Source organism: Bos mutus, chromosome 3 (genome assembly GCF_027580195.1).
Source record: "Bos mutus isolate GX-2022 chromosome 3, NWIPB_WYAK_1.1, whole genome shotgun sequence".
NCBI classification, from domain to species: Eukaryota; Metazoa; Chordata; class Mammalia; order Artiodactyla; family Bovidae; genus Bos; species Bos mutus.
In genome coordinates this window covers 26040728-26067999 of record NC_091619.1, presented here as the reverse complement: position 1 = coordinate 26067999, position 27272 = coordinate 26040728, and the positions used below count along the sequence as shown (strand labels likewise).

At 43.5% G+C, this 27272-nt stretch overlaps 1 protein-coding gene across 1 annotated transcript in view; it reads right to left on the bottom strand.

The window, feature by feature from the left end:
- CASQ2 (calsequestrin 2) overlaps positions 1-27272 on the bottom strand; it is a 70890-nt gene that overhangs the window by 22810 nt on the left and 20808 nt on the right. The window contains exons 2-7 of the mRNA XM_005899516.2: positions 22291-22375; positions 19223-19323; positions 17517-17628; positions 10190-10263; positions 3945-4075; positions 2496-2541 (exon numbers count right to left, since the gene is read on the bottom strand). Coding sequence (XP_005899578.1) covers positions 2496-2541; positions 3945-4075; positions 10190-10263; positions 17517-17628; positions 19223-19323; positions 22291-22375 — 549 coding nt within the window. The remainder of the gene's footprint in view (positions 1-2495; positions 2542-3944; positions 4076-10189; positions 10264-17516; positions 17629-19222; positions 19324-22290; positions 22376-27272) is intronic.

Genomic DNA, 27272 nt, shown 5'->3' with positions numbered 1-27272 from the left:
TTATAGTATAGCAAAAGCTATAACTTATTCATTAAGTGAAAAGAAAGCAGACTGGGTTCCAGTGAAGCCAGATGGCAAACTTCCTTTCTGAATATCTGCCTCTGATACGGGAGAGGGAGTATTTCTTCAGAGCAGTGTGCAGGGGGGTGATTTGAGAGATGTCCATGATCAGAAGGAGGGGGCAGGACTGTCCTACAATGGTGGTGTGGTTTTGGGTGGGATACTGCTCTCTCAGTGAGGAAAGGCCTGAGAGAAGGATTCTACAATTTTGCAGCGTTTCCCTTCCAGGAGCCTAGAGACTTATCTCTTAAGAATGAACAAAACAAGAATTAAAGATAAAGGCATAGCTGAACAGAACAGTAGTAATCACTCTCAATTTGAAATGGTACCTTGTCTCATGAAAGACGAAGACAGACCAACAACCTATTCCAGATTAAAGGCAACTAAAAAAGCATAACAATCAAACACAAGCCTTGGATCAAAGTGTGGATCATTCGCCAGGAAAAAACAAATGTTTTCTCTTGCTATAGGATATTAGTGACGACTGGTCAATTTAAACATGGAATGGTATTAGTATTAACTTCCTGCTTTGGATAAGCATACTGTGATTCTGTGGGCATCGCACGTGGCGCTCGTAGTAAAGAACCTGCCTGCCTAAACGGGAGACGCAAGAGACTCTGGTTTGATTCCTGGGTCGGGAAGATTCCCTGGAGAAGGGCACGGCAACCCACTCCAGTATTCGTGCCTGGAGAATCCCATGGACAGAGGAACCCGACGGGCTAAGGTCCATAGGGTTACAAAGAATTGGATACGACTGAAGCAATTTTTCATGCATGCACACACTGATTATGTAAGAAAAAGTTCTTGTTTTTATACAACTTCTGAAGTGTTTAGGAGCAAAAGGGAATTGGGTCTGCTATTTACTCTCAAACAGTTCAGAAAAATTCTATATCAAGAGAATGTAATAAAGCCAAATGTTAACATTTGGGGAATCTGGCTAAAGAGGTCATGAAATTTGTTACACTGTTTTTTATAGGTCTGAAATTGTTTTAAGTGAAAGGTGAGAATATTTTTAAAAAGGAATATTATTTTTAAATCATTGTTATACCATTTTTGTTATTTTAAAATCCAATAACAAGACCTCCTAATTTTGAAAGGTTTAAATATTAGGAAAAGATGTTTCTATTGTGCTGTGTTGCTCTTAAATAGTCCACTCCTCCAGACTGAATTATTTGCCTTTGGTGTGAAATGTTTGTTTTACCTTCAGATATCCAAAGAAGTTACATGCCAGTAAAACAGAGAGTGTCAAGTTACTCCATGATTCTGTTCAGCTGTCACTTTAGACTCTAAATTAGAGAATTAGTAAACACAGGCTTCCATGTTAATCTCTTTCTCCCTACCACCAACCCTTCTCTCCCTCTCCACCAAAATGTTGCCTTATGGGGACATGGTCCCCTCTAGGATATGTGCTGGAGAAAACAAGAGATTTGGTTCCAGGTGGTCTAAATTTAAGTCCCCAGATCTAATGCTTATTAGTTATATATCTTTGAGTAATTGATTTAATCTGTGTGATTGTCAGTTTTTCTAGGAAGCTAAAATACTACTTGTTTTATATCACTTTCCAGAACTGTTGAGAGATCCAAGGGGCACGTGAAATGCTTTGAAAACAGCTTCACAGACTTTGGTTGTGACTGTTTACTGAATTCTGGCCCTCTTTATAGTGCCAACCCACCTGACGTATTGTCTGACACAGACCTCGGGGACAATCTGACTTGGCACTTTTCAGTGCCTTGAGTTGCTATTTACAAAAACAGCTACCACGCACTGATGGAGGACCTACTGTGTCTGGGTTCTTCACACCTTTCATCCCCACAATAAGCCTGATTTTAGACGCAGGAGCTAAAGCTCAGAAAGGCCACGTGATTTAAGGTAGGACACAAAGCGGCTCAGAGGTTAAAGCGTCTGCCCACAATGCGGGAGACCTGGGTTCGATCCCTGGGTTGGGAAGATTCTCTGGAGAAGGAAATGGCAACCCACTCCAGTACTCTTGCCTGGAAAATCCAATGGATGGAGGAGCCTGGTGGGCTACAGTCCACGGGGTCGCAAAGAGTCAGACACGACTGAGCGACTTAACTTTCACTGTCTTTCACTTTCACAAAGCTAATAGGTGGCAGATTCTGAACTTGAGCCCAAGTCTGAAATGCGTGGTCTGAGCTGCTTCTACCTGTGACCTTGGGTTTCTGGTGGCCAGTGAATGAAAGCCAGTAGTCACTCTAGGAAATGAGCTCAGAGATAGAGTAATTTTGCCTAGTGGCCAGCCCAGGGGAACGGAGTTGTAACTCAGTGTGATGCTGTCCACATGTCAAATTCCCCACCACCCCAGACACCCACTCCAGGCAAATAAGACTTGGTTTGAGGTTTGGAACTCAAAGGGGTATTCCTCTTGGGGAATGTACTCATCTCTGCAAGGCAGAAAGAGTTTGCCACTTTCTTACCCATGTTTCAAACATATCTTCTGGGCGCAGGCGACGTAGAGTGGGTCTGGGGGGAAAAAAAAAAAAAGATAAACTTCCTTGAATAGAGATGACCTCAGCTGACACCAAAGCCCCAGCACAGTGAAATGTAGGATAAGATGTTGGTTCACTTTCCCAAGTCCTACATAATTGTTTTCTCTCTTAAGGAAACAGCAGATCGACCCTGTTGTGTGTGACACAGAGCTGGGCCTAGAGGTTTATTCATAGGCCCATTTGAGCCCAGGATTATAAAGTCTATCACAGATAATGGGTCACAGGGAATGGGGTCAGCTTATGCCCAGGCCAAGAAGCCCTTTCCCTTTTCACTGATAGGGGACACTCCTGAGAACCCTGAGCAGGCCCAGAATCAGGAGACCCAGGAGAGGAAACAGCCCAGAGCTACAGAAGTTTTATCACCAGGGTAATCCATCAAAAGCCCTTGAGGGAATGTTTGGAGGAGCAGGTCGGATCTATCTTTTGCTCAGTTTCAACTTCTTTTTGAATGTTGGCAAATACTGTTAGCCTTGTTGGTATTTATTCATCCGAGTGCTGCTTCCCTGTGGGGACCAAGGCCGACCCAGTGATGGAGTCATTATGCTCCACATTCAGTGAGCCCGTGTGACCGTGAGGAGGGGAGGGTGGGTGGATGAGGCGGTAAGCCCACCACCATGTTCCATGTTCTGGTATTGTCTCTCCGTTAAGAGCTGAGGTCAGCAGACTAAATACAGATGGAAGGTCCAATCCAGCCAAGGCTGCTGTTTTTATAAATAAACTTCTGTTGGGACACAGCCACACACATTTGTTTACATATGGCCCATGACTGTTTGCTCACTACAACGGTGGAATTGAGTGCTTGCAGCAGAGACCATCTGGCCCACAAAGCCTGCAATATTTATTTTCTGGCCCTTTACAAAAAAAGTATGCTGATCCATGCTAGTGCTAATGGTATCAAATATTCCTCTCCCAGAAGTTCTATGCACAAAATGTTCATCCTTGGCTTCATTACTCAACTACCCTGAGCCCAATTCCTTGATCTGTAAAATTCAGATATAATCTGTTATATCCCCCATAATGTTGCAGATTAGGTAAAATAGCTTCCCAAAGCCCCTGGCATCATACTTTAGGATGCTAACATTAAATCACTATCATTATCATTGTGGAATTTTACTTGTGACATCTTACTGTATGAGGTGATTTCTTCACTGCGAGGAGGTGGTCTAACTTTGCTTGGAAATGTAAACCCATATTCAGAAAATGGAGCCACTGATCAGTGACCAACAAAGCCACACTGCCAAGTTCAGTTCTGCTGGGGTACTAACTCCAGGTTGTTGCTCTTGGGGGTCTGAAACGGTGGGACTGAGAGGCTTGTCTCCATCCCCCAGGCCCTGGATCCCCCCTGCTGCCACTCCCTGCGTGCCATCTGGGGCACACCTTTGGTGCTCTTTCACAAACTCCACGAGCTCCTCTTCTGTGTAGGGTTTGTCAGGGATGGCAATGGGCTCGTCCATAAATGGCTCGTAGAAGTCAACCTCATTCATCTTCAAGGACAATTTCTTTGCAACCTGGAACAATTAGAAGCAAGACAATAGTTTCCTTGAACAGCAGTCTAGAGTAGCAGTGGGTTGTCCAGCTACAAGTCTGTGTGTTCTCTGCAAAAGACATGGGAGTGTATGTGTGGTTTTAACTTAAATGTTGAAATGATAGGAACTCAACACCTAGGCCTGGCCAGACCCACCTCCTTTTGTGATCAAAGGACAGATAGAGAGGAAAAATCCTCTCTGGCAGATGAGATCCAGTCAGGGCCAGAGAGCAGTCAGAATGGAAGGTGGGAAATTTAATTCCATAATCACCATCACTGAACTGTGTTTGCCAGGGCCTGGAGGAGGAAGCAAATGTCAGCAGATCATGTTCAGTGTCCTGGGATGCATGGATTTAATTGAACCGATTTTGATAGACCAGGCAGTTGATGGAAACCATGTAAAGTACACAGGTACTCAGAATCAGAGGCCAACCCATTAGTCTGTCCCTGATCAGCTCATAAACTGTAATTACTATTTCAGTTGAAGCATTGGCCTGAGGGCTGTCTCTCAGTCCTGGGTGTGTCTGATGGTTTCTGAGCCTCTGGAAACTGCCTGGTTGGTTACCTGTCAGAAGGTGACTTGCCATCCTGGTTTGTCCAGGGTGGAGGGGTTTCCCAGGATTCAGACTTGCAGTGCTCATGCTGGGAGAGTACCCAGCAAGTGAGGATGAGTGGCTTACCCTGTGTCAAATAGAAAGCACAGGGAGCCCGCCTATAGACTGGGAGCTGTGTGCTCTCTTGATTAACATGGCTGTGCAGTCTGGTCAGGACAGAATGGTTGCTGTGTTCACCGGCAGAGCTGCTGAACTCACGTCTCCTTTTGTGAAATGATTCGAGAGGCTTGGAATGTGCAACGCTCTGTAGAAAACCAAATGCCATTCTTTTCGAGTTCAGAGCTGTGGTCCCAGAAAGCACAGGGATGAACAGTGGTTCCCTTGAAGCTAAAGAGGAATTGCCTAAGAGCTGACGCCCTGTGGTGGTAACCAACGGTGCAGAGGCCCAGGGCAGCCATGACTAACTGGGGAGGCGGGGGACTGGGTGTTACATAAGCGGTTACACAAGGAGGTCCATTCTGAGCCAACACTGGTATCCCTATGGCTTTTGTCATCACTTGCTATTAATTCCGGGTCACTGTATTCCATAAAGACGTTTTTTAAGGACTTAAGGGAAAGCAACACTCACATGCTACTCAAGAGCTAACAAAAACAGCTGTGTTAAGAGCCAAAGTCTGTCAAAGGGATTTAATGGTGATGTTGATTTTGCTTTAAGGGACAAAAAGGTGTGGGGTTTTCTCTTTTTTCCCTCTTCTATGGTATGGGGGTGGTGTGGATGATGGGGTGGGGAATGTGGTTAGGGAAAGGGGAGGAAAGAGCAACCGTACAACCATGGGTTGGGCTTACACACAGTTCTTCACAAAGGCCCTCGCAGAATGAGCTTGAAAATGACATTGGATTCTGGTGTTCTGAGTTCACCTACCACATATCTTAGGAACAAGGGAACTGTGTTTGTAGGAGGTGACCAGATGAACAAAAACAAATCATAGCAAACACATGGAGTGCTTGCTGTGTGCCAGTTACTGTTGCAAAGTGTTTAAAGTTGATTACTTTTGAATCTCCACTTTGTACGAGGTCAGAGCTATTATTTTACTTATTTTACAAATGATGAGCTTGAGGCACAATTTGAGGGTGAATTGTTCAAGTGGAGTGTTCTGAACTGCCAATTTGCCTCCATTCCAACTTTCCATTTCATTTCCTTCCAAATTACCTTTTCCTTGACATTGTACAGAAAGGAATTTATGTTCCTTTAAATATCAGATTGGCACTGTGCATGGTGTAGGGAGATGTTTCCTTATTGCTCTTGTAACAGGTTCTCATCAACTCACCTGCAGATCAGTCTGCCAGAATGAAGGCTTCCTGAAGGTGAGAAGCAGCTCATCACACCCTCCATTAAGGGAAACAGTGGAGATGCACCTGTGTGTGTGTGTGTGTGTGTGTGTGTAAGGATGTAAGTGTTAAGACCATGAATGTGAAGTTGGAATATGATGTTTGTAAGTTTAAATCTTGGGCACTCTGAGCAGAATTTTCTAGAGGCCAATATCCCCTATATAGGCCCATTCCCTATATACCCGACACTACCATAGAATTTTCTCATCTTGAATCTCAGATAATTCCTTCCTTTTCCTTTTAATTGTATCTTGGATGGTAAAGGCTGAAGGAAGCTTGACTGATTGAGGCACTGATTGATTCTTCAATAAATATTTAGTAGGGCTGACTATATCCAAGGGACCCAGACCTGTTTCATGGATGGTACAATTAAGTAAGAATGGATTTTACTATTAAAATCTGAGGAGATTCAATCATGAATTCTTTTGTCCTTTTTTTTTTTTTAAATTAGTTGGAATGGAGTTTGCCAAGGCAAGAAGATTATAAAGTACAATGGCCATTCTTCTGACATTTGCACGTGTATAAATCTTGATAACATGTTTTTCCACAAGTTAGCAAGCCATTTCAATTGTTGCAGATGAAACCAACTCAATGAATTTAGGTCTTCTCAACATCTGTCTTCTCTGTCAACTTTGTTTAGAGAATCACAGCTTCTTTTGGCCCAAGATGGTTCAAACAAATGATTTTGCTTCTCAGTGTTTACTCCAAGAAAATAACAGGTCAGTGGGAGATGGCATGAGATAATTAGAACTGCCATTTTTCAGGCTGTGAGGTGCCGTAGATGGACACCATCCTCAGTCCTCTGACTCTTGCTCCATTTGCTTCAGGCAGGTTGGGCCCTTGTGTGGCTTGATACAGAATCAAGATCCATTGATCAGTGCTGGTCCTAAACCTGTGTGCCAGCTGAAATCTCCCAGGGAGCTCTTAGAAAATGCATATTTCTGGGCCTGGCCATAATGCTAAAAAAAACCCCCAAATTTCCAGATGTGAGTTCCAAGAACCAATGCTTTTAAAAGCTCCTTGGGGCTTACCGACACGAACAGTGGTTGGAAACTGGTAAACTCCCAACTCTACATCAGCAGCCCTGATATCTCATCCTCATTACAGTTCTCCAACTCTTATAATGTATTTAACATAATATATTTATTGGTTTGTTTACTTACTTTGTGTCTTCCCATCTTCTCCTTCCCCCAACACATACCAAACTCTAAATTCTACAAGGACAGAAATCTGGTTTGCTCAGTGTTGTGCCCTGGCATCTGGAAGAGTGTCTGGCACATAAAAGGCCCTCAATAAATGCTTGCTAGGTGGGTGGATGAATAAATAAACGAAAGATCCTTGCAGTTGAATGTCTTCCCAACTTGTAGAAATTAGACCTCAGACCCCATCTTATGTTCCTCAATAGATTCTTCTTCCTAGATTTCCTAGTGTTTTCAGGAGCTTTACAGTCTTTACTGTCCCGAAGCAGAGACTTGCAATCTTAAGCTGTTTGTGTGTCTTCTCTTGTCTTTCTCTCCATCTCAACAGTGGCCAGGTCCCCTTGTCATCTCAACCTCTGCCAGTTGGTTCTTCATCTTTGGGACTGTATTAGGGTTTCCTGGACCCTTGCCTCTCCTGACTTCAAACCTCTATAAAGCCCCTCCCTTTCCAGGTCCCTCTGGCATTCCCTGCAGTGGAGTGTCTCACTAACAGGTCCTTCTGCCCACTTCTTCTGCTCTAGCACCCCCTGCTGGGCACCAGTGAGGCTTAGACTGGGGACAGCCATGCCTCCTAGACCTTACCGTTCCCCCGACTCTGCAACTGATGACTATAAATTCTTAAATACCTTATAGCATGATCAAGACTGCCCAGTGCCACAGCTCTTCCTCCTGTGTTCTATATAGAGGTAGAGAGTCTGTCTTTTTATAAATGTCATAAAATCCCACAAGGCTACATGACAGGGGCACTTGTGACTCAGTGTCTTTCAGAGTTTTTAGTGAAGAGCCCTGCGAGTTTTTAATTATAGCCTGACCTCACCTTCATGGACCACATATGGTTGGGCTGGAAGGCACAGCTAAAACCAGACACTACCCTGAGTTCAGCATTGGACTAGCCTTCTAGGAACTGAGGCCTTCCTGCTTGGCCAAGCTTATCTGTCTGACTCAGTCTTCCTTCAGATGAGTTCTTACCCAGGAGCTGCCGTATTCCCTCCCAGCCCATTATAACCAAACGAGAGTGATGAATTTCCTTTATGCTTCTCTGGGCCTCCCCTTCTCTACTAATACTCCCCCCCACCCCCAGTCTCCCTTCGCCTGGACTTAGATGACTGCCTCTTCTTAACAACAGTACTGGCTCACACTTACTAAATGTTTACTATGCGCCAGATGGCAGCTAAGCATTGACATGTATTGTTTCTTTCTCTTGAGAGCAGTAGGACAGAGCAGTTGACTTTGAAGTTAGCCTGACCTACTAACCATGTGACCATGAGCAGATCTATTTAGTCTCTCCCTGCCTTGGTTTCATCTTCCATGGATTGAGAATCGTAATCCCTCTTATACAGGAGTGTTGAGAGGATTAAATGAGAAAACCTATGCAAAGCTCTTAGCACAAAGCCTGACACATAAAAAGTACTTAATAAATGACAGTTATTATTCATTTTGATATTCATGTTCCAGCTCTCTCCCAACTCTAATCCACACAATTAGGGTAAGCATTCTTCAAGTTTGGATTGTATTACTTAGATTATAGAGCTCTCTTCTGGATTATAGGCTTGCAGACGGGGGTCATACCCATAGAAGTGGTTATGTATATATATTCAATGCAATCTCTTTTCATCATGCTCCTTCCCTGCTCCAGCACTTACAGGCTTCCTCTTGTTTTTTAAAGAAAACTTGAACTCCATGTGGTAGCAATGCCCATGAACGCTGTTCATCGAAGCCTCACTCCTCACTGGGAGTAACTTTTACCTTTTTTGCTTTCAACTTTGGCCACTTGAATTTGATCAAGACTCCAAACCTTTGTCCTAGGTGTATTTGTTCTGGTGAATATTGCGATTTAGAGCTTTTAGTTTGGGGCATATGTGTATGTGTGGTGTATGGATGTGAGTTTATTAGTGTTATAAACGTGTGGGTATAAGTGTGACTATGTGAGAAGGTATGTGTTATGTTTGTGTGTTGAATGAGTGTATGTATTGGTGTGTTGTGTGGGATTATATGCATGTTGTGGGTGTTGTGTATGTGTGTTATGTGTATATTGTGCAGATGTGTGAATGTGAGTATGTGGGTGTACACCCTGAATCTCAAGAGAAGATAGAGTCTCCTACTTAATGGTGTGGTACAGAGGAAAGGTCATGGTTTTAGGTACACAGAGTCCGAAACTGTGACCTCAGCACCACTACTAATTCGCTGGAGACCTTGGATACTCCTTAACCTTTCTAAATCTTTTTTCTCATCTGGAAAGTGGTGTTTTTACTTTTCAGAGTTGTTTTGGAGTTGTTTAAAGGATTAGAAACAGTATAGATGCAATATATCAAATTGTGCCCAACACAGAGAAAACCATAAATAGCCCTTTTGCTAATAACTGGAGCAAGAGTAGAGACTCCAACCTTGGTAGGCCCCAAAGAAATTACCCGCTGATTTAAGGCCCCTATATCTCTGCAGTTCTTTGGCTTAAAAAAGACTTGCCATATGCAGAAAATATAGATCCACTGAGTTATAGCCGAGTACACCAATGACATCTCCTGAGGAGCAGGAATGGGTAAGTTTCTGAAGCACCAGGGCTTTAGATGGTCTCTGCTCCTCCTGATCCATCCCCTATCCTTGCCCGGTAGAGGGGTGGTATACAACCCCAGGAAGGGAGAGGATGGCCCTAAACAAAAAGGAAGCAATGACCAGTGACCCAGCACGTCTGGGCTCATACACTTCCTATTCTTAGTGTTGAAGGTGATAAAGAATGGTTCATCTCTTTTTATTGTATGTTTTCAGAAATATCCTTACATCCTCTGAATTAATAATTGTTGTATTCGATTGTTATTCAATGGTAATTTAATGCCATATTTCTAACATTTCTGGCAAATGTATTAATGGATGGAGGAGTGTTAATGTTGCTAAAAGAGAAGGATAAGTGGTGGGAAGTTCAAGCTTTAAAGTGTTTAAACAGGTTTCTTAGGTACTTACGCCTTTGTCGAAAGTAGCAAAAAATTTGATATAAGGCTGGAAGTGTTCAGCTGCCTCTTCAAACGCCTTGTAATCTAAGAGGAAAAAGAAAAAAGGGAGAAACATTTTCAAGATTCATGTTGCATCAGAAATTTCTCTTTTTAAATAATGTAGATAAAGTGGGAAGCCAATTAATTCTGATTGGATAGTTATTTGGTAAATATTATTTAGATAAGCATTTGACTTTAGATCCCGAGGAATTTGGGTGGACTGTCATTCAACTATCCCGAAAAGGATCTCTTATTTATTTGTTTATGTTTGCGCTGGGTCTTTGCGGCTGCTCCCTGGCTCTCTCCATTTGCAGCAAATGGGGGCTAGTCTCTTGCAGTGTGAAGCTTCTCCTTGCGGGTTCTCTTGTCCCAGAGCTCAGGCTCTAGGGCTCACAGGCTTCAGTACTTGTGGCACACGGGCTTAGCTGCTCCATGGCATGTAGCTGTGTCTCCTGCATTGGCAGGTGGATTCTTAACCACTGGACCACTGGGGAAGTCCCCTAGAAAGGAGCTTTTCATCGAAGTTTTATGTGTTTTAGGAAACTGGGTGAATCCAAGAGAGGACAAGAGACAGAAAAACCAAAAGAAGTTTTTCTCTCAAACTCACTGCTAGTTATAAGGGTACCCTCTACAGAGAATGCATCCTGCTGTGTAAGTGAGCACTATATAAGACCAAAACCCACTTAGTATGCAAAGCAACTCAATCAAAAATGACATCACAGAAGAATTTTAAACTTCCTAGCAGGAGTACTTCTTTGGGTAAACCCTAGTTTTTCTTTTTCTCTTTTTCAGTTTTGTTTTTTCATTCTGATCCCTTGATTGAGAGGAAGACTTAAAATTAACCAAGCCCAGGCTTGATTCTCTGTCCATAGAATTCTCCAGGCAAGGCTGCTGGAGTGGGTAGCCATTCCCTTCTCCAAGGCATCTTCCTGACCCAAGGATTGAAGCCGGGTCTCCTGCATTGCAGGCGGATTGCTTACCGTCTTGTATGGTAAAGAATCTGCCTGTAATGTAGGAGACCCGGGTTAAACTCCTGGGTTGGGAAGATCCCCTGGAAAAGCGAATGGCAACCCACCCCCGTATCCTTTCCTGGAGAATCCCATGGACAGAGAAGCCTGACGGGCTACAGTCCATGGGGTCTCAAAGAGTCGGACTGAGCGACTGTACTCTGGCCCCAGACTTGAATCTAAATGGGTCAGGATAAGCATGAGACCCTGTGAGTGTGGCCATGCTGGGCCTCACTACACCTAGGCAGTTGCTGCTTGGTAAAGACATTCATACTCCTGCCTGATATGTGAGGGTGATGGAAATGGTGCTCGTGTGGATGATTCTGCCTAAAGTCTACAATCCTGAGAGTCAATGATCCTACCATTCATTTTTAATAAGATTTCCTTTTTTTTCCATTTCATGAAATTTCATATCCCTTCATCGTCAGAGGCATAAGCTTTATCTAGAATCCCAGAAGCAGGCAGAATTTTCTAATATTTAATTAAAAACATTTCAAGAATAATGCTGACTTAAGGGACAGCAAGTTGAATAAGACAAGTACACTGATCTCAAAGGCTCACAGCCAAGGAGGGTTATGGGTCCTCATAGGACCACAATGCAGTGTGATGGTTGTTAGAATAGAGGAAAGCACATAAGCCCAGGCAAGATAGGGGTTGGAAAATCTACAAGAACAGCTGTACAAGCTGATGCAAATTTATACAAACTCATTCCTCATAAAAGTAGTTGGGTTGTTGGAAAATATATCATAAAACCTGAGAGATGAGCTAGAGGATTAGGTGGAGGGGAGGAAGGTGGGTGAGAGATTTGGATAATGAATAGAGAGAAGGTGAGAGAATGAAGAAAGTGGAATGGTTATAGCCGTACCTGAGTTATTTATGTCTTTCTAAGGCAGCAGTTGGCTCCATCAGAATCCTCTGTCCCCCCTTCCCTGACCTCTTGTTCCTGATGAACCTCTCCTTGCCTCCAGGAACCTCTGTCCTGATAGAAAGAATGGCCTTTACCTGTGTCCCAAGATCTCCCTTCTTCACTTGAGGAGCCAGTCTATATCCCTATTAAGATGCAGAAGGGTAGAGCAAGGTAATTTGCCAGCTTCAAACTGTGGTTTCAAGGCTTCTAACTGCAGTTGAGCCTTTAGCCTCACCCAAAGAGCAGCTGGCTTCTAGGAAACCCAGTCTAGTCTTCTGCTCTGTTTCATCTCATGTGGTCCCAAGGTTTTTCCTGCCCTCATGTGCTGTTTTGATGCTGACCAGGTCCTTCCTGGCTCCACCCAGTCTGACTCTGCAGTTACCTTGATCTTTCCCCTTCTGGAACAGGCTCCTGAACATCAGCTTTTAAACTCAGGCTTACTGTAGTTGTGTCTTAGCATTTCCTCACCTTTCTTCCTTATCACTCTGAGTTTTCCATACTGGGTGTTGACCCTTTAGCTTCACATTTTCCTTAGTTTGGTATTCTTAACCATTACCTGATCTCCCTCAGTAAGTTTTTGTCATTCTCTCTTAGCACTAGCATCCACAGTTACATGTTCAAACTGGAAATGGACCTTCATGTCCCTGGGAGATGTAGCCTCCCAGTTCTTCCAGATCCCTTCTAATTTGGTACCAAACGTCTTAGGCAGCCTTCTGTCCTAAGACCATTCCACTCTACCTATGTTTTAAATTCTTCCAGTTTCCCCACTGTCTATCCATTTTTCTTGCTCAGTAGAAAAGCTTGAGATCATTTGCAAAGCCCTTGTCTTCTGTGCCATTACACTTCCTTGACCAGTCACCCTCAAAATACAGCAGAACACACAGGATTCTCAGCAATTGCTTCCCTGGGTGCCTTACCACCTCCTAGCTTCCCCACTCACTGACCTTGGCCTCTTCTGAAAGGCAAGAAGGAAAGAGAGACGGGGATGCCTGGTAAAACAACACGATGCTTTCTGCCGCTGTGTAATGGCCACAGGTGTGTTACAAGAGGCATGACAGATAAAAATTTTTTACAGTGAGAAATCTTTCCAGATATTTTCTACAACCATTCAGGTTTTTGAGTAGCTAATATTATATTTGAAAGCAGTGGCTCCCTCAGTGAATGTTCTGTCTCAGTAACAGTTATTTTGTGCCTAAGACTAGTGAGCATCACAGCTAGAGAGAGGCTGCTCCCCTTGACTTCCCCACTGGATCATCTCAGTGTGATTGTTACTTTAGTCCAAGTTGGCTTTGGTTTGTGAGGCTCTGTAAAATATTTAGTTTTTTCTTTTGATTTAGTTTATTTTTTTCTGCTAACACCAATGGAATGTATGATAGCCATTTATTATGCTAATAATCATCACGATCAACATTATCAACAAAATTTGGTATTAGGTATTTCTAAAGAGGACAAAACTGATTTTCTTAATTTTCTGAATTATTCAATTTATGCCTTCCTTCTTCCCTTTCTACTGTTCTATCTTCCTACCTTCTTTCTTTTTTCTAATGCCTGTATACATTAACAATTAGCCAATCGGATTCTAGATGGGCTTTTATAATGTATTATTGTTTTTGTAAATTAAAAAAATCATTTCTCTCAAAAATAATAATTGGGAATAATTTAATTAGTTGATTCATTAAAGAGGACTGTAGGCCTTTATGGCTTCAGAACTGATGATGAAGCTGTAATGACAAGAAGGTGTAAAGACTGTGTTGTCAAGTTCTTTCTGAAAATTTTGAGATTCAAGCAGTATTTATTCACAGAAATTCTTTGTTAAAAAACTTTTATCTGTTGGTATGAATTCCACATAAAAGATTGTTATTTTAAAAAGCGACCCCAGGGACTTCCCTGGTGATCCAGTGGTTAAGAATCCACCTTGAAGTACAGGGTACGTGAGTTTGACCCCTAGTCAGGGAACCCAGATCCCACATGCTGCGGAGCAACTGTCCATGAGGCATAATTACTGAGCCTACATGCTGCAACTGGAGAATCTGTATACCACAAGGGAAGATCTCGCATGATGCAGTGAAGATTCTGCATGCTACAGCTAAGACCTGATGCAGCCACATAAATTAATTAATTGAAAAAGTGACCCAAATAATATCCAAACCTCCATCGCCCCTTTTCTTCTTGTGTGTGTGGGTGTGTGTGCGTGCTCAGTTGTGGCTGACTCTTTGCAGGCCCATGAACTGTAGCCCTCTAGGCTCCTCTGCCTATGGAATTTTCCAGGCAAGAATACTGGAGTGTTTTTGGAATGAGTTCCTACTCTAGGGGATCTTCCCGACTCAGGGATTGAACACACATCTCTTGCATTGGCAGACAGATTCTTTACCATTAGCAACACCAAGCTTCTCTCCTTCGTTCCAGGTAAAGCAATAGGTTCAGAAGACTTGTCTCTGCTGTATCATACTCAAGCAGGCTCAGTGTGCAAGGGGAGTTTTACTAAAAGTTTATGAATTGAAAAAAATTGTGAATTATGTTTGATTTGAAAGCTCTTCAAAGGATAAATTATTGGCTTCAAAACATGCTGGACCTTGCTGAGCTCCTGAATAAAGTTAACTGAATATTGCAATGACACTGAAATATACAGTGTACAAAGTTTATCAATTTAAAAGCAAAAATTTAACCTTAGAAAGGAGGTTAAAATGGCTCACTAGTAACTTTATTATTTAAATCTTAAGAAAAAGTTGTAAGACCAGTAGAGTGATAATTGCATATTCCAAACCAAATGCTTCATTATTATTTTTAAATATGTAGTATGGAAAAGCTTGGCTGGGTTTGAAATTTTTTCAGATGATCATAAGAAATATTAACATTACATTTGTCATTGAAAAGAAGCGCAATATCTGTTAGATGGAAAGAATGTTCACATCCTTGAAGGACAATTTAGAGATTAGATTATCTAAATTCTGTTCAACGGCAAGAAAAGATGCTTCATCAATCAAAGGAAAAAAAATGAATGTTGTCCTGTCATTTGCCACCATCTACATGTGCCAGCAAAGTCTCTGGTCAAGGGTGACTATGCAGAATTTGAAAAGATCATTTAAAACCTTGATCAGGAACTGTATATTGCTATTTCAAACATAAAACCTGATATCAAAAGGTGTATTCTTAGAAGCAAGCACAAGATTTTCATTCAAAATCTATAAATATTTTACTTGGAAGTTTTATACAATGTAATATTTTATATCTTTCCTATTATTTTGTAATTATTATATTAAGGAAGTGAAAAAACATTTTTTTTTGTAAGCCCAAATAAATCTCTTCCAGTTTACCCCTACGTGCCATACAAGCATGGTCACATTTTGTGTGTGCCTTGACCTGACACAGCTGTGCAGTCTTGAAAGTACGGCCCAGTGGGTCAGTGTATGATCCTTGAAGTCAGCTGTCTGGGGCTGTCTGGGATGTAAATCTTGGCTCTACCATTATTGCTAGCTGTTTGATACTGGGTGAGTTCACTCAGCCTTTCTGTCCCTTTATATCCTCATCATTGAAATGCTGATAATAATGGTAGCTACCTTACAGGCTAGTTGCGAGAATGAAACTAAGGCATCTGCAGAAAACTCCTGGCACAGGCCCTGGGGTATGATACACGTCAGTTGAATGGAGCTATTATTGTTATTCATTCAGGGTTGGGGAAGGTAGACAGTGGAAGATGTGCTTCTCTCTCTCTCTCTCTTTTTGGCCACATTGTGCAGCCTGTGGGATCTTAGTTCCCTAGCCAGGGATCAAACCCAGGCCCTTGGCTGTGAAAGCATGGAGTTGTAACCAGTCGTAATCAGGGAAACTCTGGAAGATGTCCTTTTCATCCCAATCCTCCCTCCATCTATGCTGTCCTGAGCTTAATGGAGGAAGAAAGAGAAACAGGATGGGAATGGATAGAAACAATTGAGGGGCTCAGGGAAGGCAGAAAAGGATTAAGGGAAATGAAAGGAAGAGGAGAAAGTAGAAGGAGGTGGGAGGAGAACCCAGAGTAGCCAGCCTCTATATAGGAATGTGAAAATTGAAATAAAGTCACCTAAAGAACTGGGTTGAAAGTTCTTAGCTAGCCTCCTTTCCAGAAAAGCACCCTTAAGGAGGGTGAATTTCTAGTCACCTTTTATGTAGCAAATTAGAAAAGTGTTGAGTCATAAGAGAGAGAAAATAGGTGAGTTGTTGATGCGATGACTAAGGGAGCCAGTTGGCAGATGGAATACAGAGATGGCTTCACAAAACATTTCAAAACATTTTGGAGATTGCAGGACTAGTCATAAGCAGCCCTTATTTGCACCCTCCCATGTACTAATGCTGCCCAATTCTCTTTCATACTTATCCCCACTCCTACTAGCACTGTCCCTCTCTCCACAGCTCAGACACAAGAAAAAGCCTGAACTCATAGGACCCTGGGAGAAGGCGATGGCACCCCCACTCCACTACTCTTGCCTGGAAAATCCCATGGACGGAGGAGCCTGGTAGGTTGCAGTCCATGGGGTCACAAAGAGTCGGACACAACTGAGCGACTTCACTTCCACTTTTCACTTTTCACTTTCATGCACTGCAGAAGGAAATGGCAACCCACTCCAGTGCTCTTGCCTGCAGAATCACAAGGATGGAGGAGCCTGGTGGGCTGCTGTCTATGGGGTCGCAGAGTTGGACACAACTGAAGTGACTTAGCAGCAGCATAGGACCCTTGCTGCCAAAGCACTTTAAAAAATGTCCTCAAGTAGTTGGCCTTCCTGGTTCCTTCTCTTCCTGTCCCTTCCTGGTTCCCACTCGCTACCCCAGTCACCTCTCTATAGGTTGTAGTGATGCTCCAGTATGTTCCTCTGCCCACCCAAAACCTGGCCACAAAGCTTTCAAAGGGAATATACCCAAGGGTGTGGCCATGCCGTTGCAGGCAGCCTTGGTGGTCAGTGGGGGTTGACCAGCAATTTCCCACATTGTGCTGCAGCTGCCAAGCTGATCTCTACCCAGACTTTCCTCAAATGCTTTCCAAATGACTGAGATGCTCTCCAGCTGCTGACCACAGGAGCTGCCAATGTCAGGGAGACAGCCCTTTCTACCCCATGCTGGGAGGGAATCCTGCAGGTTGATGGGCAGGTGGAGAAAGTGGAGGAAGCGCTTTTCTCTCATCTATCTAACACTCACGACCCCCCTTCAAGGTCAGAGAACATGGCCCAACTTCAATAATCTTTCAGCTCCCCCACCTGTTTTGCATAATTTCTGCTCATTTGTCCCATTGCACATGGTGTAAGGAAGATTCTCCCTCTATGTGCTGATGGCTCATCTTCTTTCTGGATAATCTAACACACCTTGTTGGGAAAGGAGCCTTTAGACTGACAGGCTGGGGTGGACAGACAACTTACGTTCTGATTCCTCACTCTTGAAAAAGCCAATGAGTTTGATGTGGTCCTCAATGCGCTCAAAGGCTTGGACTTCCAGTTTGCTATTGATGATCTCCACTGGGTCTTCAATGAGCTGGAATACCACACACACAACACAAAAGATGTTCAAATAAAAGAACTGTTCCTGCCCAGTAGGAGAGTCAGGCGCATGTGTAGAGTGCTTTGGGGGGAAGTTGTGAACTTAGTCTGAGTTCTTCAGGATCCATTTCGCTTTCTCCAGTGAGGTGAAATTTCTTCCTTTCTTAGAGGAACTGACCTTAACGCATGGAAGTAGGCCGCCTGGTCTAGGAGTAACCTCATTTCTCTTGCCAGCTATTGATTCAGGAATGGCATGTGACTCAGTTCTGGCCAATGAATCTCCAGAGTACATCAGCTTGAAGGCCGGGGGAAAGTTCTACTTTCCTTTTAAGAGAGCAGTGGAGGCCAGATTCTTTTCCCTGTCTCATTGGATGTGAATGAGGAAATGTGGTGTATCAGCTCCTGCTGCTGGACCTTTTTAAAAATTTATTTTTAATTGGAGGATAATTGTGTTACCACGTTGTGTTGCTTTCTGCCGTACAACAACACGAATCAGCCATAAGTATGCATATGTCCCCTCTGTCTTGAACCTCCCTCTCACCTCCCATCCCATTCCATCCCTCTAAGTTGTCAGAGAACTTGAGAACAGTCAGCTTGAGGACAAAGCCAACACAATTACCTGATTTACAGAAAGAAACGGAGCTAGAGCCCTGATTTGGTCAAGTCTAAAATCTGCCTCCCCTGGTCTTCCGTTTGTTAGTGATGCTGCTCATTATTTAAGGTACTTGCACCTAAAAGCCCCCTTCTAGCTGATGGAGCTGGGGCAGGGCCACGTGGGCAGTTGCTCTGTTGCCTCCCTCAGCCTTCTTCAGGGCTTGCCAGTGTGGGTCAGGGAGATGAGAGTCTATGAGCACTGGTTTATAGGAGGTAACCTTCGACTTTACTTCTGCCCCTCTCATAGAATTTTGGAGGCAGTTGGGAAAAGGCAGTAGGCCACGGTGTTCTAGCTGGTAGATAAGGAATCACCAGTATGGATGGTCTTTATCGGCACAGGCACCTGAGTGCCAAAGAACTTGACTTCACAGCTGTTCATGAAAGTGTGAGTTTAGCTATGGAAAAAATATCTGTACAGTGTCTATTCCTCTATTGGCCTGAGCACGTGGATCCCAGGGTGTTGTCTGTCCGTGGCTGAGAGGGAATGTGGTATTGGAGGGCTCCTCAGCCCTGCCTCTCTTTATCCTGAGAGTCACTCAGCAGGTTATTACTCCTCTCCCTCCTCCATCTTCCACTGAACATCCTCCTCTCTTCCTTACACCTCCCTTCAGAAGCCCTAGAACAAAGCCAAGGGGATTCTGGGGATGTTTGTATATACTTGCTCAGAGAGTTAACATCCTACTACTACAAAGTCCTAATTTGTGACCCTCTGGTCACTAATAAAACAGTTTCTGGAGTGATTTATGGGCCAGCTGCTGAGTAGACATAAATATTGTCGTGATGTAGGCATGCTTTAGTTTTTTTGTGAGGCTTGAGAAATCTTTCTTAGACCAGGTCAGGTTATCTACCTTTCCTGTTGTTACTTTCGGGTCTTACATCCCCCTGTATTTGAACCCAAACAGCGCCACGCAGGGCCACTGGGCGCAGAAGCTTACGTCCAAGAGAAACTCCACCAAGACGTCAGCTGCAAACTCGCCATCAAACTCAATTGTGCGATCACCCTTAAGAATATACAGGCTTCCTTCTTCATCAAAACCTAAAAGAAACAAAGAGTTCCCAAAATAAAATCATCCTGATGAAAGAAGAGCCATCCTGTCGGCCAGGGTCTGGCTCAGGTTTCCTGGGTGACATGGGGTCAGGCTCAGTGGAACTAGCATTAACCCTAAGATTGGTTCCCTTGCAACCACACCTCAGAAGGGTTCCCAAAGTGGGAGCTCAAAATGAAATAGTCAGGAACCCATAATTCCACCTGGACTTTAGCTTCAAAGAAAAACCTCATCACCACTCTGCCACTGCTTTCATTTTCCAAAACCCACTGCTGACTCCGTCCTTCTTATCAGAAAGTGTTCACACCCACTGCCCATCTGGCTCAGTAGCCTGGCATGAAGCCCTTCCACAGCCTAGTGCCAGCCCTGTCCTCTACATTCTCCCTTGGGTGGACCTGTGCTCCCTTGAGAACTTCGCTTTTCATCCCTGTGCAACTCCCTTGGCTTTTTGCCCAAAAGCTGAGGTGAAAGGGGGCAGAAAGGAAAAGCCATAGTGCATGATTCTCTGTGCAGTTGTTCTCCTTGAGCCTGGAGTGACCTCCCACTACACCGACACCACTACCACTCATCTTGGTCATCTCCTGTGGGTCTTAGCTTATGACCCATTTTTCAAGAGAGAGCTTCTCCAGTCTCCCTTGCCATTATGGATCTGCTCTCAGCTCCGTGTACAGGTACTCACTCTAACAGCGATCCCTCTAGAAGGGAAGGGCTGTGGTCCTCTTGGGACTCCAGCACCTTGCTTGGAGTCTGGACCCCTTGGCATCCCATAAAAGTTTGCAGTCAGAGCGAACACCTTGCTTTCCTATTGTAGCTGAATTCTGCACATCTTTCCCCAGTCTGCTGATAATGCTGCAAGAGCAGGTTCTGCATCTTCTTTCCTGCCTGCCTCGCTCTCGGTTGTGTACTTTCACAAATGCTCGCCGAAGAACTGCATTTCCCCCCAGGAATGCTAAATAGCTGAGGCTGGCACTTGCTCCAACTGCATGGCATCCTTAATTCCTTAGATTAATTGTTTTCAAACTCTCAATTAGCTGGAGGATGCTCTCTCCAGATGAACTCTTCTGCAGAATCTCTAGGGGAAGGGAGGCTGGCCCACTGCCCACCATGTCCCAGGGCACTTCTGAAGAAGCCCTAGCCTGTTGTGGAGCCCCGCTTATAAATCTAAAGGAGCAGTGTGCCAGGTATCCAGAGGCAGGCAGGGACTGATCACAGAGGGTGCGTGATGAACCTCAGCAGTGTCCTGCTGTTGGACTTCTCTCTGAGCCTGAAACCAGTGAGAGATTGTTGCATTAGTTCAGAGACCAAACTCTGGCAAATGGAAATGGGGATGGAGTTCAAGGAGCAGGTTTACAAGATACAACTGTCCTGTAAACTTCGGGGATTGAATAATCAGAAAGAACCTGCCCCATGTCGTTTAAAAGTTCATTTAGACACTTAAAGCCCCATCACATCACTGAGAGAACGTCCATCAGTCCATTCTTATGAATGCTCGCTGAGCTTGTGCTCCCTAAATTTCTAGCTTGCTAGAACACTAGTGTTTTTTACTAGAAATTCTCCCAAATTCTCATTAAAAGAGTGGGAAGAGAGAAGACTAGGAAATCAAGAGGTATTGGACTGAATTCATCAACTCGCTTTTGACAAGGGAAAGAGATGAATATGCTTTGCACAAGGGGAAAAAGTTCTTAACTTGTCTCCAGGGAAGGAGATACTCCAGGCATTCTTAATAATGCATTATCACTTATAGTCATGAGTCTGCCTTGTATCTAACCTAAATGTTGTCTCCTACAATTTAAATCTTTTTGAAAAAAAAAACTGGTCTTGAAAATAAAATAGGAAGCAGTTGTTTGCAATTCTCTAAGATAATGAACTTTCATATATATCTGAAGGTGTTTACTGAACCACCGCTAATCTTTTTCTGTATTTTGTGATTACTACTCCCAATCCAATTAACCTTTCTTTAAAGGTCCTGTTTTATAACCTCCTGCTCTCTTTTACTTGCCATCCTTCACTGGTGATGCAGAAAAAGTGAAATGGTCAGTACAGGTCCAGGGGTTTTTGCAAACCAAGGAGTAACCTATATTCTCTCTCCTTGGGATTAGCGGTGTAAGAATCTTGAAGCGCACTCGCACTTGACCGTGATGTATTGACACAGGAGATTACAACTTGCACTGTACAGTCATGTAACCATACCTCCTCTAAATCCTCCCTCTCATCCTTGGTGACAGTGCCCAGCTGGGGTTTGGCCTTCAATATAGAAACAACTGGGGCCCTAGAGTCACTACTATTAATGATATCCTTTGTAGGCTGCTTCAGCTAAGAGGTCAGGAAAGAATAGGTGATGGAAGAGGGGATTTGATCTCCCTCAAAGAGATCACAGTGTCAGTGAGGTTAGCCCCCCTCCCCTTTTTTAAAATTAATGTATAGTTGGTGTACAGGGTTGTGTTAGTTTCAGATGTACAGCAAAGTGATTCAGTTATACATACATGTATTTTTCAGATTCTCTTCCCATATAGGTTATTACAAAACATTGAGTATAGTTTCCTATGCTATAAGTAGGTCCTTGTTGTTTATTTTATGTAGTGTATACATGTTACTCACAAATTCCTAATTTATGTCCCCCCATCCCCTGCCAAGAAGCTAACCTTTTAATCTTTTCTAAGAGCTGGAAATAAAGGTTTGAACCATTAGTGTCCATTTTCCCATGAAGAGACCCTCTTTTTTGTACTGATCCAAAGATATATTAAATGTCTAATGTGAAATCATTGAATTCAGTAAATTGTATTTACTTTTTGTGAAACTCTTCCCTAAGCTAAGACTAAGCTGTACAGGATCATTTTATATTTATTTAAAAACAAGTCTAGTTATCATGCAAGAAAAAAAATGACTGTACCTTTTTTTTTTTTGCAAGACACATTTGTTTCTTCGTGATATATATATATATAAAAAATCACATTTACCCAATTTCTTGGCAAGCTTGGCTTCTTTCTTGGCATCCACCATCACAAAGCCTATATCTTTGTGTTCCAGGACCTGGGCCACAAGCTGAAGGGAAAGACAAGTAGGAGAGTAAGTGAGTCAAGGGCAGCAAGACTAGAAAATACCATGGGACACTAGTTTGATATGTTGACAAGATTTCTTTCCATACTTCCTGTTACTCTGTGACCAGTTCAAGAAGCAATGTAGAGATTCTGTGTTTATACCCTTAGGAGAAGGATGATTCAGCAGAATTCCCAGAACCAAGGAGAGACGAATACGAGAGCCAGAGCTCAGCTTTGGAAGACCACACCCATTGTTGCACACCCTTCTCTGCCCTCGGGGTAGATAAAATTTGAGTTGGGAGAATGCAGAATCAGAAAGGAGACAAAGAGAACTGGGTACCAACAGATTCCTACTAAGGGGCCTGAAGCCCATCCCCAGCCACTGGGGTTTGGCGGGGTCACGAGAGATGCCAGATAGGCTGAGGGACCTTAGAATAAAGGAGACCAGTGTCCCCAGTACCCAAGACAGTCTTCAAATCCCTTTACCCCATGGACTTGAGGAGTAGGAATGTCCATTGAGGGTATCTGGTAAAATGACCTGAGATGACCTCTGAAGTTCTCCTGCTTCCAGCTGAGAGGAAGCACGAGCAGAGTACCTGGGTGGACTCAGAGCCTCAAAGGTGAAGAGGGTGCAACAGTGTCACGTGGACCCATGGCTGGACTGGGTGGACACCAGCCTACCTGCTGACACCAAGCACAAGACTGGCATCATGTTAAGCTCCCTGAAACTTAGATATGAGAAAGTAGTGTTCAGTCGCTCAGTCGTATCTGACTCTTTGCAACTCTGTGGACTAACTATAGCCTACCAGGCTCCTCTGTCCATAGGATTCTCCAGGCAAGAATACTGGGGTGGGTTGCCATTTCCTCGTCCAGAGATAAGGAATTAGAGAGACCCTCAATTGACTGAGATCTAATTCCTGCCATATGGCTGAATGGAGGCTTAGAATAGAGTGGGGAAGCTCCCAGAAAGATCATGAAATATTAATATTACATTTCTTTATTTAAAATTTTAAAAAAGATAATTGCAGATTAACATGCAGTTGTAAGAAATAGTACGGAGAGATCACTCATACATTTTACCCAGGTTGCCGCCAAAGTAACATCTTGCAAAACTAGAATACGGTATCAAAACTGGATATTGGTATTTATATAGTAAAGATACAGAAGATTTCCAGAACAATGAGGATCCTTCATGTTGTCTTCTTATAGTCACATCCACTTGCTTCCACCATCATCCCCTCCCTAACCTCGGCAACCGCTGATGGCATCACCAAGTCAATGGACATGAATTTGAGCAAACTCTGGGAGATAGTGAAGGATGGGGAAGCCTGGTGTGCTACAGTCCATAGGGTCACAAAGAGTCAGACATGACTTAGTGACTGAACAACAACATGTTCCCATTTTCTGTAATCTTTTCATTTCAAGAATGTTATATAAGTTGAATCATATCATATGCAACCTTTGAGGTTGTTTTTATTTACTCATATTTCTCTGGAGATTCATCCAGATTCTTGGGTGTATTAATAGATCATTCTTTTGTATAACTGAGCAGTATTTCCATATTATGGAGGTACCACAGTTTCTTCAATTATTCATCCACTGGAGAACATCTGGGCTGTTTCAAGTTTTGGGCTATTATGAGTAAAGCTGCTGGAAACATTCATATACAGGTTTTTGTGTGAAGGTTAGTCTTAATGTCTTTAGGAAAAAATACTCAGGAATGCAATTGCTGGGTTGCATCATAATTGCATGTTTAATTTTTAAAGAAACTGCTGTTTGAGTGGCTATACCACTTTATATTCGGGCTGCTGCTAAGTCGCTTCAGTTGTGCCCGACTCTGTATGACCCCATAGACAGCAGCCCACCAGGCTCCCCTGTCCCTGGGATTCTCCAGGCAAGAACACTGGAGTGGCTTGCCATTTCCTTCTCCAATGCATGAAAGTGAAAGTAAAGTCGTGTCTGACTCTTAGTGACCCCATGGACTGCAGCCTACCATGCTCCTCCATCCATGGGATTTTCCAGGCAAGAGTACTGGAGTGGGTTGCCATTGCCTTCTCCCAATAGCAATGTAGGGATGAGGAATCCAGTTCTTCTGCATCTTTGCCAACACTTGGTGTTGTCACTTTTTAATTTTATATGTGTAGTGAAGTCTCATTATGGTTTTAATGCATTTCCCTAATGGCTAATGATGATGAATACGTTTTCATGTACTTGCCATCAGTATGCTCTCTTCTATGAAATACCTGTTCATGTCTTTTGTCTATTTTCCAAATAGATTATTTTTGATAGCTGAGTTTTGAGAGCTCTTTAAATATTAGTCCTCTGGAGAAGGAAATGACAACCCACTTCAGTGTCCTTGCCTGGAAAATTCCATGGATGAAGGAGCCTGGCAGGCTATAGTCCATGAGGTCACAAAGAGTCGGACACAACTGAGTGACTTCACTCACTTTTGTTGGATGTGTGGTGTGCAAATATTTTCTTCCACCCTGAAGCTTATCTTTTCATCCTCCTAATAGGGTCTTTCTCACAATAAAAGTTCTTGATTTTAATGAAGTCATATTTATCAGTTTTCCCATTTATGGATTGTACTTTTGGTGTTAAGTCTAAGGACTGTTTGCCTAATCCTGTATCCTGAAATTTTTTTCCATTTTTTTCCTAACAGTTTTATTATTTTCTTTTGTTGTTGTTTCCTGTGGCTTGAGGGATCTTAGTTCCTTAGCCAGGGATTGAACCTGGACCATGGCAGTAAAAGCACTGAGTCCTAACCACTAGACTGCCAGGGATCTCCCTAGTTTTGGAATTTTAATTTTACATGTAAGTCCATGATCTGTTTTGAGGGTTTTGTGTGTGTGTGTGTATTTTTAACCAATGGTGTCCAGCTGTTCCAGCACCATTTGTTCAAAGGGCTATCTCCTGCTGTAACTTCTCTATTTGCCTGTTCATTCTTCCCTTCTTGACCTCCTATGCTCTCTGTTCTCTTTCTTTCTCTCTAGCTCCTAATCACTCCTTTCATCTAAGGCCAAGGATATTGGGCAGAAGCACAGAAAGCTGCTCTGCGGAGTCCCTCTGGTGACTGGAGGTGGAGGGGCAGGTAACAAATGCCTCCTCCACCCCACAGACAGTTTTCTCTTCTTTCTTGAATTTTGGCTAAGACTAGGGAAGGCTTAGGAAGAAAGATATCATCAGTGTTTATATTATGACTCATCTTGAGCGTCCCTGTAATGCTTAAAGAGGCCTGTCTTTCTGCAGAGTCACTTGGCTGTAATCTATTGCATTCAGTTTATTAGACAAGATCATTTTTTAGTTTTCTGGTGTTCAGTGCAAGCTACTTTGTCCTGTTTAGTGCTATCAATACGTTAACTGAAATGCTCCCTTTCTATAATTAAAAATGAATGATGATGAGACCTGATGGCTTTGTGATATTAGACAGTTTCCCTATTTCTAAAGTGTGAGCCTCTAACAGTGGTTCTTAAACCTGGAACACTGGGTAAAATGGGGCTTCCTGGCCTTCACTCCACAAGTAGAGAATAGAGCTGGGGTGGAGCTCAGGAGAAAATATTTTCATAAACCACACCACCACACCCCATGATTCTGACGCAGCAGATCCTGTACCACATTCTCAAAAACACTGCTATAAATGGTTGTCAGTTCATCCAAAAGTGATGTGGCGTGGTGTTTTCCAACTGTGACCCACGGGCCATGCTCAGCCCTGTTGGTTGCTTCATCTTAAGTGTAGGAGAGAAATAGTATTAATAGTAAGAGTTTTCAAGATTAACTCTGAGAATTACAGAGAATTTAATTCCGACCTCTCCTAGGCATATACCACCACATTTTATTGGTTTTTAAGTAGATGCCAAGGGTGCCTTGCCTAGGCTTGTAAAGCATGACATTCTTATTACCTTATTGATATTGATATATGACAATTGAAGATACATGAGTGGAAGGTGCTATCGCAGACAAAGTCAGTTCTGTTTTTTTATGGTTTTCTGTTTAAGCCACAGCCAGTTACTGTTCTAGGCACAGATGAGGAGACAGACGCTGGCAGCCACAGATGGGTCAGGAACCGTGCTAGCTAAGACCTGTCCACCTTCTCCTTGGCACCCTCTGCACAATCCGTGAGGGGTCCTGTCACTCTCGCCTCCTACCCTGATTAGGCCCAAAGCCTGCGCACTTGAGCTCTGTCATCACCTCCATCAGCCCTAGCAAGCACCCTTCTTGGGCCTGAGCCAGGGGTGGCCAAGGCTGGCAGCCACCCAAGAGAGAGCCATGAGACTGGGCTGGGGGAGAAAGGGCGCAGTGAAAGACTGGGGCCTTCTGGGCTGACTCCTGACATGGCCATTCTCCCCAGGATCAAGAGCCCCTGCTGAGCTGATGGGGCGGGCCAGACATTGTCTGCCTCTCCTACTCAGCTTAATCTCCACCATTGCTCTGCTCTTATATCTCCAGCTCATGTTTTCCATTCTCCATTCTTCCGTAGCCCAGTCTCACTGAGCTCTCTCAGGTTGCTGCCAGCCTGGCCTTGGCTGCAAAGGCCAGCTCCAGACTCATCTTTGACTCCAGTCTCTTTTCTGTGAATTCCAATAGCCCGTTATAGGGACACAGCACTCTGGCACTTATTTTGCAGTCATTAGAGTTCTGTATTGTGCATCTTTCCTCCCTAAGGAAAAAAATGCTGATTCTGTGCTTCTTTTGTATCTCATAGAATTCCCTAGAGACACTCAGCATACTTTGGATGAATGGACTGGCCCAAGCGCTTCATAAGTTTAAGAGACTTTTGAGCCAAAAGAAGAAGAGTAAATTACACCCTGTTACCAATTACAGGGATGCTTCCCTCATAGCTCAGCTGGTAAAGAATCTGCCTGTGATGAGGGAGACCTGGGTTTGATCCCTGGGTTAGGAAG